We start from the raw sequence: 20,708 nt of genomic DNA, 5'->3' as shown, positions 1-20,708 counted from the left end.
TTATCAGGGCAAGCTGACTGAAGAGTACATAGGAACTTTGTTTTAAATTATTCAAAGAAGTTTTGTAAAACAGAAGGACTACTGTCAAAAAGTCAAGGCCACAAAAGACAAAGACTTATAAATAGCACTTTTCCCCCCTTTTGCTATTAAGACATTTAGCAAAATTTAAATAAGCTTTGTACATTAGATAATAGTATTGTAGTATGTTAATCTTCACTTTTGATAATTGTACTGTGGTTTGTAAAAGAATGTTCTTGTTTTTAGGAATTATAAACTGCAGTTTTTAAGGGTAAAGGAGCATTTGCAACATATCCTCACAAATTTTGGAAAAGAAAAACGATAGGTGCATGTATGTGTAGGTAAATTCACACATATGGTATGGGGTGGGGAAAGAGAGAATGCGGAAGCAAAGGTGGTTAGTATTTGGGAAATTTGGATGAAAGATATAAGATTTCTTGCACAATTTTTGGACTTTTCTGTAAGTCTGAAATTACATCAAAATATGAAGTTACAAACAATTTTCAAAAAATCTACCCATAGGAATTATACCAAATCCAAGTGGTTTTACAGGTGAAGTATACCAAACATTTAAGGAGCAGCTAATTCCAGTCTTATACCTATGCGCCCATTGTAGGATGATTGGAGGAATGCCCTTTTTATCAGGAAGGTAATAAAAATAGTAGTAATTACCCTGTTACCAAAATCATACAAAGATAATACAAGAAAGAAAAATTATGGGCCTATTTTACTTATGAATATAGATGCAGAAATCCTAAACAACATACTATGTATATTTTTTAAAATGATACATTTTTAAAAGACACAATCACCTTACACTTATCCAGGGATGTAGAGGAAGCAAGTAAGTAAAACTCACGTGACTCATTACTTTAACAAATTAAAGGGGAAAAAAAGCCCAATGATCAGCTCAAGAGGTATAGGAAATAAAGAAATACCTATATACCTATACACATACATACAATAAAATGAAGAATTTCATACTTTAAAACACCTTAAAAAATAAACTAAAAACAAAAAGAAATTTCTTGAACTGAGTAAATGCTATGTCTTGCAAAAACTACAGTAAGTATTATATCTGACAGTTAAATGTTAACATTTCTTACCAAAGGATTCACTATTTCAACTGTGTCCAAAAGTTCTGCCAGCAGAGCAAAGCAAGAAAAACATGTAAAACGAAACTGGATTTTTTTAGAGAGAGAGAGAGAGAAAGAGAGTGTGTGTGTGTGTGTGTGTGTGTGTGTGTGTGTGTGTGTGTGTGTGTGTAATGTAATATACAGAGTACATGAGAATAACACCAGACTCAGAATTTGGTTATTTCTTGAGCACGTGGTGCAGAGGAGGATGTTCAGGGAGCCGACATGGGGGCTTTAGCTGTATAGGTGCTGTTTCTTAGGCTAAGTTCATGGGTGTTCATTACATTATTCTTCATGTTTTATTGAGTGTTTGAAGAATTTTGAAACAAATGTAAACGTTAACATCTGAAAAGTAAATCCTAATTAATAGGAAGAAAAAATTAACATCTTTCCAAAATTTTAGCATGCATAATCCATTCCTTCTTCTTCAAACTTCCTGGTTGTTAATTTTATTATCTTTAAAACTCTCCTCGCTTTTTTTTATAGAGTATTGAATATCAGGCAGCTATGGAATGCCTCCAGAAAGCAGATAGAAGGAGTTTGTTATCTGAAATTCAAGCACTGCATGCTCAAATGAATAATAAGAAAATGACTCAGAAAAGAGAACAAGAGAATGATCAACCAAGCCAAGGTATGCTATGTGGCAGGCTCATGTGATAACACAAAAAGTTCAGACTGTTTTGTTTCCCTTATTATTATTCAGTTAAAACACATTTCCTCTTAGTCACATTTTCTTCTCATTCTCCTATCAAGGAGTTGATCTACTTGCTCTGGGGATTAAAGAGTTGTCCAGCTTGTTTTAAGGCATATATATGTATAACAATATTTTTTAAAATAATATTTTAAGATAATATTGTTTGAAATTTTTTTTAAGAGTTGAATAATATTTCCATTAGGGTTCTCTGACCAGGCACAAACTCATACTAAAACTTTGGGAATAGAAATAAAATATGTTCAGTCATGCTGTGCCATCTAAGCTTATTTCTCCATCTTAAATAAAAGCAATAGTTCTTGAAATTGGGAGGAGGTAGTGGTGGTAGAGGTAAGGGGTTATTGCTCAATTACAAGAGAGAAAATGCTGTGTGTGCCAAAAAGGTCGGTAAAGACACGCTTTAAAATAGCAAACAATTGTGCTTTGATCCCTTAGAGTCTGAAAATGACTTTAGCTGTTTGTGGAAAGAGAGTGACAGTAACTCTTAGAATATAAATACAAATAGTAAATACAGAATAAATACAAGTAACTCTTACAAAATAAATTTAAAAAAATTAAAGAGTCATCAGTTTTCTGACATAAACAGATCTATTTAATTTAAAATGAATAGGCATTATCTTGATCAGGTTGTTTAGCACATTAAGTTCATTTTCTTTCTTTGTTTTGAAGTTCTGTGTGAGTCTAATCTAAAAGAAAAAGGAATCCACAATGAAAGTAAACATTTCTTTTTTAATACCTTTTTTAAAAAATTGTGAACTATAACAGACATACAGAAAAGTGCAAAATGCAAAAATATATACTCTATAGCAAATTATTAAATGACTATCTGGAGAAGCATCACCCATATCAAATATTCCATAAGCCTCCTTCTACTCCTCTGTAGTAACCTAGAGGTTACCATTATCCTGACTTTTTACTGCCTATTTATATATTCCTAAGCCACATAATTTTAAAGTTTTTCCTGCTTTTGAACTTTATTACTCCATATATTTGTGTCTTGTTTCTTTCACCTCTCTGTGCCATTTTTCTGAGTTACTACATTTATCTCTAGTTCATTCGTTTTTCTTACTGTATAGAATTTCTTTGTGTGAATATTCCACAATTTATATCCATTCTGTGGTTGAATATTTTGGTTGTTTTTAGCTATTGAATCCAATAGTATTCTGTACATTGTTATGCCATTTTTCTGATGCATACATGCAAGAGTCTTCTGGGTACATATCTAGGAGTGGGCTTGCTGGATCATGGAATGCGTATCTTTAAATGTACTAGGCAGTGTCAAACTGTTTTCCAAAGTGGTCATATCAGTTTGTGCACTTTCTGGCAGTGTATGAGAGTTCTGTTGCTTCACAATCTTTGCCAACAGTTGATATTGTCAGCCTATTGTTGCCAGTCTGGTGGGTGTGCAGTGGATTGTTATTATGGTTTTAATTTACATTTCTCTAATTACTGAATTGGCTTAGTTCTTTGTCATAATGATTAATCAACTAGCTTGATTTTTGGTTTTGTGATGTCCTTTTTCAGATCTTTCCCTCACTTTTCAATAGAAATGTCTGTTAATTTAAATTGAGCTGCACCTAGAAATCATTAAAGTGAAATCTAATTTGTATCATATCTAGTGAAGGCACATCTTTGTCTTCAGTTCTGTTTAATAGAATGATAGAAACACCTGTGCTTCTGCAAGTTTTGAAAGTTATACCTGTCTCACATTTGTCATTGATAAGCTGAAGATTTTAAATAGCTTTAAATATTTCAGTATAATGAGGTCACAAATTAAATATATCCCTTATATTTAGACACAGGAAGAGTATTTTTAGAAAATTTATTAGTATTAGTTTACTTAAATAGAACTCCATTGAAAGCTTAATTAGTGTCACATAGGGACATATTTATGAGTATAAATCCTTAGCCTCTACTCCCCAAGAAATAGTTTTAAAGCCTAAATTAACATAAATTCTCTCGAGCCAGTGTTATTCCTGTCTCCTAACATCAGTAATGTGAAGTATGAGATGATGAACTTCAATGAAATTTTTTAAGTTAAAGATACATTTATGGTAGAATAGAGAAACAAAAGAATAGAATAAAAGTCACCCCTAGAATCTCCTAAATCCTAAAATAATGACTAATGACTATTAACACTCAGGTAAATATGTCTTAAGATTTTTTCATTGTGCATATGTATGTAAGTTTATATTTTTCACAAAAATGAGTTGATATATATTTCATTCATTTTTCCATTATACTGAGGGATTTAAATATTTCACTTTGTTTTCAGTGAAACAGGCATGTAGCAAAGGTTTGGTATGTTTTTAAAGGAAAAACCATAATCCAAACTGGTGTTAGGACTTCCTGTTATAGTGAAGTTCCTAGAGACTGTCTATGAAGGAAGGCTTAACAAAACAAGCAGCAGTGCTGATCATTATAGTCATAATTACATGGATAATTCCTGCAAGTATTTTGGCTATGAAAAACCATTGGCATTTTTTAATGTGAGCTGTTGAAATTTTGAATGAACAAATACAAGCTCCTATTTTCAGTATTATGTGAACACCACAAGTTTTTTTTTAATTTCAAGTCCTGCATCCAGTGATGAATTCTGTTTAACTTTTATCATATATATACATATATATATAGTTCTGAAATCTTGACCAAGTTAGCACTATGAGGAAAATATTTTAAAATGTATTTATATTAATTGCTAACTTTGGGGGCTATAATCTTTTCATATTTGCTTTGTAGAATTCTCAAGTTACAAATCCTAAATTACAAATCAGTTCTTACCAACAAAATATTTGGAAACCAAATATGAGTTGCTAGATCGTATTTTAAATATTAACAATTTTCTGCTTAGACCTCCTAGAATATAATATGCAGCAGAAGCAGTCTCAAATGCTGGAAATGCAGGTGGAGCTCAGCAGTGTGAAAGACAGAGCAACAGAACTGCAAGAACAACTAAGTTCTGAGAAGATGGTGGTTGCTGAACTGAAGAGTGAACTTGCACAAACTAAATTGGAACTAGAAACCACACTCAAGGCACAGCATAAGCACCTAAAGGAATTAGAGGCATTCAGGTGTGCCAAGTTTCCTTACTAGAAACCTGTATTAGGGAAGGACTTGGAGTAATTTTGTCACAGACATTGTGCAGATCTTACAAAAACATAAAATTATATGTGATGTTTACATAGCATGAAACTCTTACTTACACGAAAAACTGCAGTGGAAAGGAAACACTCCAAATTTTTTCAGATGATAAACTCATGATTAGGTTTTGGCATATTCTCCACGTGGCTTCAGTTCTATTTGAGACTTGTTGTATAAGAGACATAATTTTGACCTTCATTTTACCAAATAATTTGAAGTGATATTTATGAACTCAATAGAATTCATGGCTTAGTTACCTAAAATATGCAAAACGTTTAAAAGATAACACTTGTAAAAAGGATAAATTTGTTGGTGTAAATACTGAGATACTCTGCTTGCCAAGAACATATTGCAAGTATAGGCATTATTTTGAACATTGTTTCCACACAAACGATGATTCCCACTATTCAGTAAAAGACAAAGGAAATTTTTTATTATTATTTTGTAACAATAAGTTGTTCACAGTAGTAAATAATAGCTTGTATCTGTATTACTAGAAACAGTTAATTTGAAATGAACCACAAAGATCTTTAATCTTTACTTGGTTTATATTTTCCTATTAGCTGATTGATAATATGCCTTCACTTTTCAGTGGACACTGTTCTCTTTCTCTCTCAATATATACTTGGTCAAAGGAGTTTATTTTTCTCTCTGATTTAGATTGGAAGTTAAAGATAAAACAGATGAAGTACATTTGCTTAATGACACATTAGCAAGTGAACAGAAAAAATCCAGAGAGCTCCAGTGGGCTTTAGAGAAAGAGAAAGCCAAGCTGGGACGCAGTGAAGAGCGGGATAAAGAAGAACTTGAGGTATTGTTACCTTTGTCTTTAAATATCTGTGAAAAAATCCAAAACAATAGAAGAGAGAGGCGATGTTTCTCTTCCTAAAATTTTACCCTTAGATCCTTTACTAGGTATTATGAATTGTTCACTGTATGTCAGATATTATAATGTTATCTAAAGTGTATTATCAGGAATTGCTAATAGTATGATCCTTTTTCTGTAAAACAAGAAAAAATTCAAGGATGCGTAGAGACTGTTCTGCTACAGCTGTGTTTCAGGAATTTGAATTAGTGCACGTACAATTTGATAAATGTGGCAAAATGTGTCAGTTTAATACAGTAGTTTTAGTCCCTGTTTTCTCTAGGGAAGGGGAGCAGTGATATTTTTCTGGCAGTACGAACCCTTGCTGCTGTATTTTGAGGAAACTTGAAATAAGTCCTTTCATGCTGGGCTCTTTCCCGGAGAGGACACCCCAGCCTTGCATAGCTCGCAGCTCAAGGCAGGTCATACTGCACATAGTGCCACTTTACCAGTAGTTCCACTGGATCGGAGCTCTTTTTCAGTCCACATAATCTGGTACTCACTAGCTCTGTGCTGAAAAAAACTATGTAGCCAGAATTTCTTTGGATTATCTTTGGATTTTTGTATTAAATGTCCACAATGGCAGCCTCCAGGCATAGTGAGCTTTCTACCTGGCAAGGACATGTTATTTCCTCAGGTGTTGCTTACTATTTTTTATCATTACAAATTTGTGTAGATTTTGAGTATTTTGTCCCTAACCCTGCACTCCCACCATAAGCCCTATTATTTTTAGTATGTGACATTGGAAAATATGAGGGTTTCTAGGAACTTATATCATATTATATCAGAAATATTTGTACCTTTAATGGTTATTAATCCTAGGAGAAATCTACCCTGCTTTATATTCCTTAACCAGATATGACTAATGTTTGGAAAGAAAGTATTATTTAGCTTAATTCTATTGTTTATAATATTTTATGAAAATCAACTGACTGTCCAAATAATTATACTCTAACCACTGAAAATATGTTAATAAATTGGATAATCAGTTCTGTTACCAAGTACTATCAACTTAGTATTAATAAAGGCAAAATTATGTACTTATAAAGTATTTTCAATAATATTAATGTTAACATATTTTTTAATTCAATTTTCTCCTACAAGGATCTGAAATTTTCACTTGAGGGTCAGAAACAAAGGAATATTCAGCTAAATCAACTTTTGGAACAACAGAAACAACAACTAAACGAATCACAGCAGAAAATAGAATCACAAAGAGTGCTACATGATGCCCAGTTATCTGAAGAACGAGGTCGAAACTTAGAGCTTCAAGTACTCCTTGAATCTGAGAAAGTTCGAATTCAGGAAATGAGTAGTACCCTGGATAGGGAGCGGGAGTTCCATGCACAGCTGCAGGGCAGCGATGACAGTGGGCAGCCTCGACCATCCTTGCCCTCTGAGGACCTCCTTAAAGAGCTTCAGAAACAGCTAGAGGAGAAACACAGTCGCATAGTAGAATTGTTAAATGAGACTGAGAAGTATAAACTGGATTCTTTGCAAACAAGACAGCAAATGGAAAAGGATCGGCAGGTTCACAGAAAGACATTGCAGACAGAACAAGAGGCCAATACTGAGGGACAGAAAAAAATGCATGAGCTTCAGTCCAAAGTGGAAGATCTTCAACGCCAACTGGAAGAGAAAAGGCAACAAGTTTATAAGTTAGACCTTGAAGGAAAACGACTGCAAGATATTATGCAGGAATTCCAAAAGCGAGAATTAGAACGAGAAGAAAAACAAGAAAGTAGAAGAATTCTGTATCAGAATCTTAATGAGGTAAATTGACACACTGTTTTAAAATCATTTTTTTAAATAGATTTATTGTATTTTTTGAAGGGGAGGAGGTAATTATGTTTCTTTATTTACTTATTTTTTTTTTAATGGAGGTACTGGGGATTGAACCAAGGACCTTGTGCATGGCTAAGCATGTGCTCTGTGGCTGAGCTATACCCTTCCCCCTAAAATATTTTTTTAAAGAATACTTACCCTGTGATCATACAATTTTGATACTGAATTAAATTATTTAAATACCTATGTACAGATCATTCAAAAATGAAATTTATAGAAGTTTATTTAGAATATAAACAATAATTGTGTTCCTTTATTAAAGAATGTGATGTGCTGTTCATTTATAATTGTTGCTTTTTCTTTTTCTGTCCAAAATTACCAGCCAACCACATGGAGTTTAACCAATGATCGAACCAGAAATTGGGTTCTTCAACAGAAAATAGAAGGAGAGACAAAAGAATCAGGCTGTCCCAAAATGATTGAAATGAATGGAGGGGGAACTGGTTATAATCATGAATTAGAAATGATCAGACAAAAACTTCAATGTGTGGCTTCAAAACTACAGCATCTAGCCCAGAAAGCCTCCAATAGGTTAGACTTTTATACCTGACCTTTAGAAATAGCATTCTTAGACAAGCTGGGTAGAAACTGTCCCTCTTTATTACCTAGCTGAGGGTGGGGAGTTGAAATTTTAAAGTTAATGCATGTTTACATTAGGAGGTGATATTCTTTAACAAAACTAACACACCTGAAAACAAATACTGTTAACACCCTGACTCAGAGAAAGAAACCACTTTATGTAAAGGAGAAGTAATAAGTGGAGTAGTGTCTCCTGACCTGTAATGTTCGTGCCAGTCAACACTGATAATTGAGATGATATGTTTTTACTTTCTGCCTTTTTCTTGAAGACTGCAGTATGAAACAGCAGATGATGAAGATTTTGTTTGGGTTCAGGAAAATATTGATGGGATTATTTTACAGCTAACTGGCCAGCCAGGTGAAGAGGTAAGACTTTTTAAAAAGTCTTTGTGAAGTGTCAAGAGCAAAGATTTAATGGAAATTGTATGAATCATTTGAAATCGGCATCATATTTTCTAAAGAGTATTAATTTTGTCCTTTGATTTATTTAAAATATTAATATTTGCCTTCTCTCAATAGAAGATAGTGAAAGTTTGAGGGGAAATTAACTTTCATTATCATTATTGAATAATTACAGTGACCTTGTATTATTGTATGATAACTAATTTTCTTGAAATAGTCGGGCTTCTACCTTTATCACTCAATGAAACCACCCTCAGAATGCTACCAGTGTCCTCACAATTGATTAATCTGGTGAATCTATTCAGACTCTGTCTTTCTTGGCTTCTTTGCAGCATTTGACACTTTTGACCTCTTCCATCTTAAGTACTCTCTCTTTCTTTACCTTGTGTGTTAATATTCTCTCATTTTTTCCATTTCTTTCATCAGTCACCTTCATGAGTTCCTCTTCGTATGCTCATCCATTTTTTTCTCTATAACTGTGAAGATCATTCATTCCGTAGCCTGAGTTCTCAATAGATTTATTTACTGAGCAAATACTTATATTGGGCACCTACTGTGTGCCAGGCACTATACTGGGTTCTGGGGCCATGGAAAGCAAATCTGGTAAAAATCTCATCCTTATGGAAGCTTGTCTTCTTGTGGATTGTGGTTCTAGTCTAGACCTTTGTCCTGTTGTCTAATTTGCAGTTAATCACTAGACATCTTTCCTTGGGGAAACATGCACCATATGACCCCTTAGGAACCTTAGAGGCACGTTCCAAACTGATCATCATCTTCCTTTTCTCCTTCCTATCCCAAACCTATATTTCTAGTCATAAGATCACCCAATTTAGAAACCCGAAATTCACTACAGACCACCTTCCTTCACTCTTACTTGCACATCTAAGCAGTCACTGAGTCCTTTGCCTTCTACCTCGTAAATATCTATCCCACGTGTCTTTAGTCATTGCCTGCATTCAGGCCTTCAGCATTTCTCAGCTGGACTGTCAGCAAAAAGTTTCTGATGTGTCTGCCTGACACCAGGATCTTTCCTCCCTAATTACTCTACTTTGCACACTACCATCAAAGGAATCTTTCTCATGCATAAATTTTATTTATGGCATGCTCCCAGCCTAAAGCCTTTCATGGCTCTTCACTACATACATTTAGGTCTGTTATCCATAAAGTGAAGGAGGCAACTTACTCTAGCCTTAACAAGCGTCTTATAACTCCTTTAAAAGCAACACACTCTCGTTCGAGGCTTTGTGCCTTTATACATGTTGTTGTTCCTTCTGCTTAATATGCCCTTCTTTCCTGCTTGCTAGATTCCTACTTATTACTTAAGACTCAGCTTAAGCACCACTTCTTCATGAAATCTGTTGTTCTCAGTGACTGTTCACATTTCTGTATGCATTATTCACAGACATTTGTGTTTACATGACCTTATGCCACTTTATCTTTCTAGCCTGGCTTAGTATCCCCAAGTCCTTCTTGTGGCTCGTTAACTGAAAGACTACTGAGACAAAATGCTGAGCTGACAGGACATATCAGCCAACTGACTGAAGAAAAGAATGATTTAAGGAACATGGTTATGAAGCTGGAGGAGCAGATCAAGTGGTATCGACAGACAGGAGCTGGCAGAGATTATGTATGTCTCTTTTTATCATGGCCACATATTAAGTATTTGGTATTTAGGAGAATCATTGGAAAATTTTATAGGGATGACAGTAATAATAATAATAATAGCTATTTACTTATTTTTATTTGTTGGGAGCCTTCTCTGTGCCAAATTCTGCATTGTATGTGTTCAGAATCTCTAATCCACACCCAGCCTTGCACATGAGAAAACCAAAGTCAGTAGTGAAACCAAGATCTACTTACCTCCAAAGCCAGGTACTTTGCCTTCTATGGACAACTGCAGACACATGAAAGAATGTTCAAATGTGCATTCTGACTGTTCTTGTCAGTTATTTATCAGTTCTTGTGTTCATAACTCAAGTGAAAGATACCATTAAATTATGTATTTCAGTCTAACAAACTACTCTGGCAATTAAAAAAATTGTTTTCCATTAAAAAACTATAAAACACTAAATTGCTAGTTTTGTTACCATCTAGTATAAAGATAGGAAAGACCTGTAAGACCAGCTGTGTGGTGGTCAGATACATGATAACACATCCACACAGCTTTTGTAGAGAACTACTTCCCTAAGTACATGCTGGGGTTTTCCCCCGATTTCTCCAGTGTACTGTGTCAGCTACAGGCTCAACATTTGGACCTAGATAGTCCATTTTTTTATCTCTAGACTTTTTTAGTTCAAAGCTCTACTAAACCTGAACACCTTCTCTGGGGCCAGGCTTTCACAAGGATTTTTAGTTACAAAATTAATCTTCACAGCAAGACCGTAAACTTGAAGTTCCTGGATATTCTTTAATGTCAGTTGAGGTTGGCTTTGAACTTCTCTATCTGAGGTTGGAAAGCTGAGACTTCTATATCCCCCATAGGGATACATTTAATATGTTTAATTGAGTTTTTTTTTTCAGAGACTTGTCCTAAAAAATCATATTAAGTAAACTCTGGTTTCTGCAGTCTTCTAGGTTTTCATTCAATGGTGGCCCCAACATTGAGGCTATCATTGCTTCAGAAAAAGAAGTCTGGAACAGAGAAAAGTTGAGTCTCCAAAAATCCTTGAAAAGGGCAGAGGCTGAAGTGTACAAACTAAAAGCTGAACTAAGAAATGAAGCTTTACTTCAAAATCTTAGCCCTGATTCTGAGCACGCCACTATAAAGGTAAGAGACATCTTCCATCTAAACATATACTGAAGCTGGCTCTCTGCTTTTGCCTTATTTCATCTCTCATTAACCTTAATTTTTCAGACTAAAGAAATTTAGGTGGCACTTAGGCTGTGTCTTTAGGTCTCACTACATAGTCTGTCATGAAGGCAGGTCTCTAGCTGGTCACAAAAAATTTGTGGTGCAGCATGCCCAGGTTTGGGACCAGATTAAGCTCTGTTAATGGTCACAGTATCAGCACCCTGAGCTCATGGTCCCACTTCCCACAGTCTCATCCTGAGAGACCAACAGAAAGTTAGCTTTTCAACTCCCAACAAAAGCTCTACCGCTATCAACATTAGAGGATCCTTCTTTGTAAAACGGTCAGCCTCCGAATAGCCTCTCTAATGACTAATAATGAGTATTATAGTACAACTGCCTTAATTTATTAATATTAAAGTCCAAAACAAAAAGAAATAAAAGTGTTTATTTATTGGGATGTTTATTTATGGGAATATTTATTCCAACTATGGAATGAACAAAAATTTATGACTCTTAAAAGGACAGAAAACATTAATACTGAAAAAGTTAAATAGATTAGTGATGAGAACGATTAAACTAGCTTCATACAATTAAAAATAAAAACTTAGGTGATAATGCAAAGACAGAAATATTTGCAATACATGTGATGAACAGGGGCTAAAACCCATTGACTAAAGGGAGGCCGAAGTATAAATGTAAATTACCTTTTAACTTCACTGATAAAGTAGAAAACAGTGATAGGGTCCCAGCCATTCTACTACTACTACTTTTTAAAAATGAAATCCAGGTTATCTTCCCCTAGAGAAAAATTTGAATAACTTCTTAATAATGTCTTTACGTTCTTCCCTTCTTTAAACATAGAGAATTTATGGTAAATACCTGAGGGCAGAAAGTTTTCGGAAAGCTCTCATTTATCAGAAGAAATACCTGCTGCTGTTGCTGGGCGGCTTCCAGGAGTGCGAGGATGCCACCTTGGCTCTGCTTGCCCGGATGGGGGGGCAGCCAGCCTTCACGGACCTGGAGGTGATCACCAACCGTCCAAAGGGCTTCACCAGGTTTCGGTCAGCCGTCAGAGTGGCCATGGCTATTTCGAGGTAAAGTACTTGAAAGAAAATGCATTTTAAAAGACTCCTTAAAAAGATTCGTTATTTTTAATCCTCTTTTCTCTGCCTGTTGTGCTCTGTATTCATATTGTATGAGACATTTGCCATCACTGAAACATGCCTGCTTCTCCCTAGGTTTTCATCCTTTTAGCAGGGGTACATTATGTGGTACTGTAGAGACCCTATGAAAAGGGCTCTCCTACCTGCAGATAGATAGCTGGTGACTTAGGGCTGGCACATCCAGTCTGGATTGTCTCTCTTTTTAATCTGAATGAGCCCATGAACTTGTGTGGGTTTGTCACCAGTTGTGGGTTCTGGCCAGCAGAAGTCCCACCGAGACGGAATGGATTACTCAAGACTGTGGAAAAGTCGAGAGAGCGAGAGGGAGTCTGGAGCCAACTCCACGAACCTCTCAAATGCCCCCACATTTATTGTGTACAATCAAAGGAGAAATCACTGACAGTTGTGTGATGGAATGCAGGAATTTAGGGAAAGACAGGGTGGGATCTAGATTGTAGAGTGTGGCTCAAGGTCAGAAGACCCTTTATCTTTTGGTAAGTCAGGCGGCTGTGCCTGTCTTAGGTTGCCCACCTCTGGGGGGTCTTACCAGTCACTGGCTAACCAGCCTTCTCACTCTGAGTCTGCAGCTTTTTATATCTTGTTTACCATTCCAGCCCAAGACTCCTTCCTTTGGGGGCCTACAGTTTACCTTTCATGGGAAGAGGGGAGCAAGATACATTCTTATAGATATGTTGAAGCAGACCACCAGCCCAGTCAGTTCCTTGCTTTGGGGATAGAAGACTTAACAGCAGGCATGCTCAGCGCTTATAGCCAAGGGCCTGGGTCATTGCTTTGCAACGAGCAGAGTGCTATCTAAAACCTCAACTATGCAAGCAAGGCAGTTACTAAGCACAGTCGCTCTTCTTTAAGGAGACAAGCGGCTGGGGTCTGTTACAATTTGTTAACCCAATCATGGGCTCCCACAAACTTGCTCACACATAATAAAAGAGATCGTAAGAGAGAAAAATGTTTTTTGAAAAATTACCTACGCTGATAATACATTTGTTTTCTTCATTAAGAAAATAACCCACTCTTGCAGTCCATCTATAGAAAGCCCTGGCCTAACTCTTCACTGGACTCTACTAGTGCTTTTGTCACTTCTTTTCTGGTAGTTCCAAGCTGGGGACTCTGGTGCTCATTCTGTATGTGGTTGAAATGGAGCCAAGAATCAAACTGACTTGAGGACCTAGCCTCCTGCAGTCCTCTCATCTGGTTGGTTTGTACCCAAACACCTAGACACCTTCTCCATGCTTCCCCTCCCTTTTAATTCTGTAGGAGCCAGTTTCAAAGGAACTTTTTTTTAAAGTATTTTCCAATTCTGTTGTATTCAAGTTATTTACAAGAATAACAAAAGACCGCAAAGGCATAATAAGAGGTATAATTAATGTTTTTGTGTGCTGGGAAGCATCTGCTGGCTTTCAGTTCTTAACTGCCCCTCTAGACCAACCTCTATACTGCCAGGGGCTTACAGACACAGCAGACTGTGTCTCCCACACTCCCTGCCAGATGACTTGGTTCAGTTGTGTCATTTCTTAGCACTGGCACAAGAAGTAGAAGGTTGGAAAGAGCAGAGAGTTTCCCTCCTCGTCTTTTCCTTTTCCTTCCTCATCTTTGATTCCATTTATCACCTTGTACAAGGTTAAGTGCTGGGAGATACATTGATAAAGAAAAAGACATAATCCCTCCCTAAATCCCTGAAGGCAGCTTACTTTCTAGTAGGGCAGACCAATATGTGCATAATTTAGGAAACACTAAATGAGAGGTCACAGGAGTCAGCTATTAATTTTGATTAGAAGAATTTGGGAAGGCTCCATGAAAGCCAGTTGCCTTTGAAGGACTTAACCTCTGTCTTTTTTCTTATATGGTCATTGTGTTTTGACCCTTTTATAACTGACCTTTTTGAAATTGATTGGAGTTAAAGAAATCAAAACTTGTGTTCACAAAAGCTCCTTGGCCCAGGTTGGGGCAGGCAGCAACTCACTACAGCTGGTTTGTGATCCTTCACCCTGTTCCCTTTTGAAGACAGCTTGTTTTTCATCCTTGATTACATGCTGTCCCTGTTCTCTTGTTCTCATATTGCCAGATTAAGGGTCTTTCTGTTCTCTTTCCATCTCATCTGCCCTTTAGTCTCCTTTTTTTCCTTCTCTTTTCCATAGCTTTTTGCCCTATCTTTGCCCATCCAGTTTTCTCTTTTCTACTTTTGCTCGCCACCTCTCTGTCCTATGTACCTCTAAAGCCAGACCCTGGCAGTGGCAACAGATGAGACCTCTGGTGCCCTTTGGAAGCCCTGTTCTTCTGTTCCAATTAATTTTGCCACAAACCCAGGGGCATTTGCATAGTTTTAGATTAGGCAGTCATGTGATTATACTGAAATTTGTTCTGTGTTCACATTTATTTATTTATTTTGGGGGTTTTTTTGTTTGGTTTTGGGGAAGTTGGGGAGTTTTTGTTTGCACATTTAAATGTATGACTTGATTTTTGTGGGGTGTGTAAATTTACATTATATTATTATTATTATTTTTACATTGTAGATGTTATGTGAAATTTTTTCTTGGAATCTTTTTTAGAATGAAATTTTTAGTTCGACGGTGGCATCGAGTCACAAGTTCTGGTTCCATCAATATTAACAGGGATGGCTTTGGATTGAGTCCAGGTGAAGTCAAAGTAGAATTTTTTTTCTTATGTTGATGATTCTCTGAAAATACTGCATAGGTACTACCTTCCAAATAATGTGTTCTGGGACCTGTGTTGTCCAAAGACAGAAACTTTTTGTAACTAACAAATCTGGGGACTTTGCTCTTTTTAAAGAATAATAGGAGTTGATTTTTATAGAGCCCTCAGTCCACACTGGGTCCTGCTTTTTTCCACAAATTCTCATGATGTAAGTACAGTTACTGTTATTTTTACTTTACAAATGAAAAGCTGAGATATGGAAAGCATTTGCCACTTGCCTCAAATTACGTAGTAGGAAGTGGTAGAGCTGGCGTTGAACGCTGGTGGACTGGCTCCAGAGCCCACTCTCCTTAGGGCTGCATTTAGGCTCTGGTTCAAGATAGGATTGCTGATACTGTGTCATGTGGAAGTTTTGGCTTGAAGTTTTCACAGTTTAGCAATATTCAAAGAGGTTTCTGAGTTTGCCAGTAGGTTGTGTAATGTAACAGTTAAAATTCCTTCTCTGTACACCCAAATATAAAGGCTTCAACATTTCTGGCAAAACGAGAAGGTCAGAAGCTGAGGAGCACAGTTACAGATACATAGCATAACTGCTATGTTCTGGAATTAAACCACCTTTACATGTTCTACCAGTAGCTGACCTATATATATTTGATAGTCTAAGCAAAGTGTTCTTGAAATATGCATTCTTATACTGAAACAGCTGAAATTTTGTGCCGTAGTAAATTCTGTGTTGTAAGTTAGCAAATCTTGGTTTCAAGTTTTTTCCAGTAAGTCAGTAGAACAGAGTGATAAAAGGACTTGGTTATATTAAATCTAGTATTTTTTTTATCTACATTGTCTTTTTCTCTAAACCACACACACACTCAGACACCCCTCACTTCACCTCTAGTTGAAACTAAGAGGTCTTTTGAAAAGGAAATACCTAATTGGTTTATTTTCTTAGAGGTACAGTTCCAGATCATCAGAAATGCTAACATTGAAAGATAAATAATAGTTGTACTGTTGTTTCTCTCCTGTAGTAAGAATAAATGAAAATGACTATATGTAGGAGATAGTGTAGTGTGGTACACAGAATAATAGTTTTTAGGCCCTTATGTGTTTTGTAGAAAATTTTCAAGGGCTTGGTATTTTTTCCTTTACAAGGTACATTTTGGATTACTTTAGGTGGTGAAAAAACTGACCCATTTTATCATTCTTCTGGTGGGCTAGAGCTATATGGAGAACCAAGACACACTACATATCGCTCAAGATCAGATCTGGACTATCCAAGGTCTCCTTTACCATTTCAAAATAGGTAAGAATTTGATATACCTATATTGATACACTAATACTGAACAGAGAAAGAAGGACAGTGTTAGGGTTTTGACTGCTTTGCATTGAAATAGCTAACTGTTTTTAGTTATGTGTGATTTACATACTAAAGCTCAGGATCAAAAACAATTTTTGAATTTGTAACTAGTTTCCAAGGATATAGGAAACAGCTGATCAAGTGTTTTTTAATACATATGCTGTGGTTAGACATTGTGAAACTATTAACTAAAATTGACAGTCTCTGGAATTGTGAAAAATCCTCTGAAGTTTGCATGACAAGATGCATTTATACATCTGCAACATTTATTGATGGCCGCTGTAACAGGCAGTGTGCTGGACATTTTATGATTTAGTAGCTGCTTTGAATTTACTGAAGAGTTTTTTTTCTTTACACATGGCAAACTCAGAATATGGGGGATTCGAATAGGCAGTGTACAAGTGTTCCACCTTTTGAGGGCAGGGTGGAGGCAGGTTGGTAAGTTACTTGCATTGTTTCTGGATAATTTGGATTCATGTTCACATTTTTAATATCATAGGTACCCAGGCCTTCCAGCTGACTTAAATCCTGGTTCCTTAGCATGTTCTCAGCTTCAGAATTACGATCCTGACAGAGCCCTGACAGATTATATTACTCGTCTAGAGGCACTACAAAGACGACTTGGAACTGTACCGTCAGGTACTCTCAGCTTAACTGAGTATTGGCAGCACCATAGTGATAGACCTAGAGTTCTTCGTTCTCTTTTTTGAAACACCTTGACCTTCCTCATTAGGATAATCAAATATTACAGTTCAGTGTATGAGTTACCAGACTAGATTTAGGAGTTTAAGCCAAAACATGACTTATCACCGAGGATCCCACTCTCCCACCCAGAAAAGATCCCTGCTTGTTTCCATTCAGATTGATTAAATGAAATGCATGATGTACACGAATGTGCACAGTACTCTGAGGCTTACACAGTTGACTGTGTAATATGTGGTGAAACATGCAAATAAGGGGTACGGAGAGGAGAGGAGGAAGACAGTACTTTAAGTACCTAATGACCTTGTACTTTTACGTATGATCCAAGAAACCCATCCCATTCAAAAGACTTACTTAAGAATGACCTTTTATTTTTCTATGCTCAAAAACACAGCAAAAAATTTCATACTTAGTAAAAGTGGATTCGCTTCCCTGTTCATTATGGGAAAAACCTCTTTTCCTTGTCTTTCTTTGGTTCACTCCTGATTTAAAGATTTTCAGTCATTTTAATGAACTTTAAGTCAATTTTTATATATATATATATGTATATACATATATATATATTACTTTTATTAAAGATATTTTTTAAATACTATTTCCATAAAATAGGTAAGACTAGTCTTTTAAGTTAGTAGTTTAAGTTAGTTTATCTCTTCATAGAAGAAATCATCTAACCCAGGCAACTTGTAGTTGTAGGAAACTATTATCATCATAGCTGGACTTTGTTGGTTTGAGCACCTAAATTTCACAAGACCCAGATTTTCAAGACCAAAAGACTTTTCAAGAAGTATAGAACATTCAACCTGCAGGGCACTTTACAGAGAATTTTAACATTAATTTCACTTACCGTGCTCTGGAGCCAGCTTCAGTGACTTTTTAATATATATTCGAAATCTCTTTTTAAAAATCAGTTCAAGTCTAAGACTTTAGGTGGGGGAAAGCATTTTTTAAAAAGGGTGGGTAATAATAATCTGCCCTTCATGAACTAGTTAGTCTGGTATAAGTCACAATCTGATTTGAAATCTTTAAAATATCCTGTTCCTGTCTTATAGGTTCAACTCAGTTTCATGCTGGCATGAGAAGATAATCTTTTGAAACATCATGAATCGAAATGATTTTAAACAAATTCCCTTTTGTAAATCAGTCATTCTTTTGTGCTTTTGTATTGTGGATATTCAATGGGACCAATACAAACACAGCTTATGATTGTGTACAGATCCCTTGCCAGCACATGAAACAAACTGGAATTTGTACATATAAGCATTGTGTATGTATTCATGCACAATAATCAATAAATTACATGTATATTTGTGGAATGCTAATTTAAATTGATTAAATTATAAACCTTGTGTATTTATCAAATGGGTGAAAAGATTAAACTTTTGCTTATTACGATACTGTTGAATGTGTAGCTTAAGGTGTCCTGCACTTTTCTTATAAGGCTACTGAAGTTACATGTTTCTGCCTAATATATTTGCTACTGGTGATGAAGACAGATATCACTTGTAGAGACCTATTTTTGTATAATGGTAGAAGTTTTGAATTTTATGGGGTATTTTGTCAAGTACTGAAATAAAAATGACTTCACCATTTTAACTACACCGTATTTGAACCTTCATTTTTAATGAGCCATAGCTCTTGGTGCATGTCTTAGTCTGTTCAGGCTACTCTAACAAAATACCATAGCCTGCGTGGCTTATAAAAACAACAGAAACTTACTTCTCACAGTTCTGGAGGCTAGGAAGTCCAAGATCAAGGTGCCAGCGGATTCGACGTCTATCTGGTGAGAGCCCGTGTCCTAGTTTCAGACTGCCAACTTCTTGCTGTGTCCTCACATGGCAGAAGAGGCAAGGGTCTCTTTGCTAAGGGTGCTAATCACATTTATGACAGCTCCATCCCCGTGACCTAATCGCCCCCAAAGCCCCACTTCCAGATACCAACAGATTAAGGATTAGATTTCAACATATGAATTTGGGGAGACACATTCAGCCTATGGTAGTACATGTCACCTCATTATTTATCTCAAATATGAAGAACTTAAGAGTTTAGAAAGTGGTCCTAACTTTAGAATTAGCTACATTAGGATTTTTCTCTCCCCACACTGAGGAAGAATTTTTCATGTGCCTTTTACCAGTTTTTAAGTCTATATGTAATGTTTTTTAGAAGTCATATATTTTTATTTTCACGATTAATCCATATTTGTCCTATTATATTTAGGGTAACTTGTATCCAAAGATGTGTCCTCACAAAGCCATGGACACTAAGATGATGCAGAAATCCTTTAACTCAAACCATCTTAAATTTTATTAATCACAGTGCAGAATTAAGCAGTAGAGTCCTGCTGTCCAAATTAAGAGTGAGGTGTTCTCACAGAGATAATATACATCTCAATGTTACTTCTACCTGTAGTCCTCCCTGAACATGGCCATCACTAAAACAGCAAGAGGAACAGTATTTGAAGCTTATATCCAGAGAATTTTGTCTTACCACTGGATATTCCATGATTTATACCAACTCAAACAGGCTGTCTACATTCTTGGAAATTTCAAATTACCTAAATTTCCATTTTAGCAGCTAAGTTCCAGTAAGAGGAGTTCTACAAGTAACAAATGTATTCTAAAGCAGTTAAAGGAGGGGAGGTTTGGGTAAAACCTTTTTAAGCTAAGCATAGCTTTCCATTCAAGGTGATTACGCTCTAAGAGAGAATGGAGATAAGAGCAGATAGACAAGCGCTCCCATTAGTCTCATTTCATTCCCATTGTCTGACCTTCAGCCCTTCTATGACATCAGGCCTTTGCAGTAAAACTTGTTGATGCTTCTCAATAATTAGTCTGTGCTTAAAAACTAAATCTTATTGAAGTCTTAAAACTATTCACTAAACATAGACCAGCCTTACCAGTTTTAACTTCTCTGTGCCATGAACCTCCCTAGCAAGTCTTGTGACTTACAGATCCCTTCTCACAATAATGCTTTTAAAGACTTAAGGTGTATACCATTGCAAAGGAAACCAATTATATAAAAATAACCAAACCTTTTGAAAAATTTTTGTGATATAACTGAATAAGATCTAGCAGATCTAATAACTACCATAATTTCAAAGTAGTGATGAGAGTTAAAGACATTTCAAGAGATCTGCAACATCTATAATGTGATATCCAAATAATCTATAATTTCTGTCCACATCATGGGTACTGCCAATACTAGTGTGGTTTGTTGCCTAAATTCATAAATAAGGAAAATATTACAGTTTGAAATTAGTAAAAATAAAGATGGAACTTTTTTCCCTTCCAAGTTCCTAGATTCCTGAATTTTACTCAGTGAAGTACACTC

The 20,708-nt window shown here is 35.9% G+C and overlaps 1 protein-coding gene across 16 annotated transcripts in view; it reads left to right on the top strand.

Annotated features, from left to right (window-relative positions):
• Nucleotides 1-18,974, top strand: part of AKAP9 (A-kinase anchoring protein 9) — a 168,538-nt gene extending 149,564 nt beyond the window's left edge. For 11 of the 16 annotated variants that reach the window (XM_045519934.2, XM_045519929.2, XM_010959466.3 and 8 more), the window contains 13 exons: nt 1,641-1,785; nt 4,718-4,937; nt 5,668-5,818; nt 6,977-7,645; nt 8,040-8,248; nt 8,566-8,662; nt 10,143-10,325; nt 11,265-11,465; nt 12,351-12,583; nt 15,220-15,305; nt 16,472-16,622; nt 17,176-17,315; nt 18,431-18,974. In XM_045519934.2, coding sequence (XP_045375890.2) covers nt 1,641-1,785; nt 4,718-4,937; nt 5,668-5,818; nt 6,977-7,645; nt 8,040-8,248; nt 8,566-8,662; nt 10,143-10,325; nt 11,265-11,465; nt 12,351-12,583; nt 15,220-15,305; nt 16,472-16,622; nt 17,176-17,315; nt 18,431-18,465 — 2,520 coding nt within the window. In that variant the 3' untranslated portion in view covers nt 18,466-18,974. The remainder of the gene's footprint in view (nt 1-1,640; nt 1,786-4,717; nt 4,938-5,667; nt 5,819-6,976; nt 7,646-8,039; nt 8,249-8,565; nt 8,663-10,142; nt 10,326-11,264; nt 11,466-12,350; nt 12,584-15,219; nt 15,306-16,471; nt 16,623-17,175; nt 17,316-18,430) is intronic. The other 5 variants (XM_010959463.3, XM_010959461.3, XM_045519931.2 and 2 more) reach the window with 2 other exon arrangements.
• Nucleotides 18,975-20,708: the final 1,734 nt, after the last annotated feature.

Source organism: Camelus bactrianus, chromosome 7 (assembly GCF_048773025.1).
Source record: "Camelus bactrianus isolate YW-2024 breed Bactrian camel chromosome 7, ASM4877302v1, whole genome shotgun sequence".
Lineage (NCBI taxonomy): Eukaryota > Metazoa > Chordata > Mammalia > Artiodactyla > Camelidae > Camelus > Camelus bactrianus.
The sequence above is the reverse complement of the archived record's forward strand: the minus strand, read 5'-3'. Positions and strand labels throughout refer to the sequence as shown.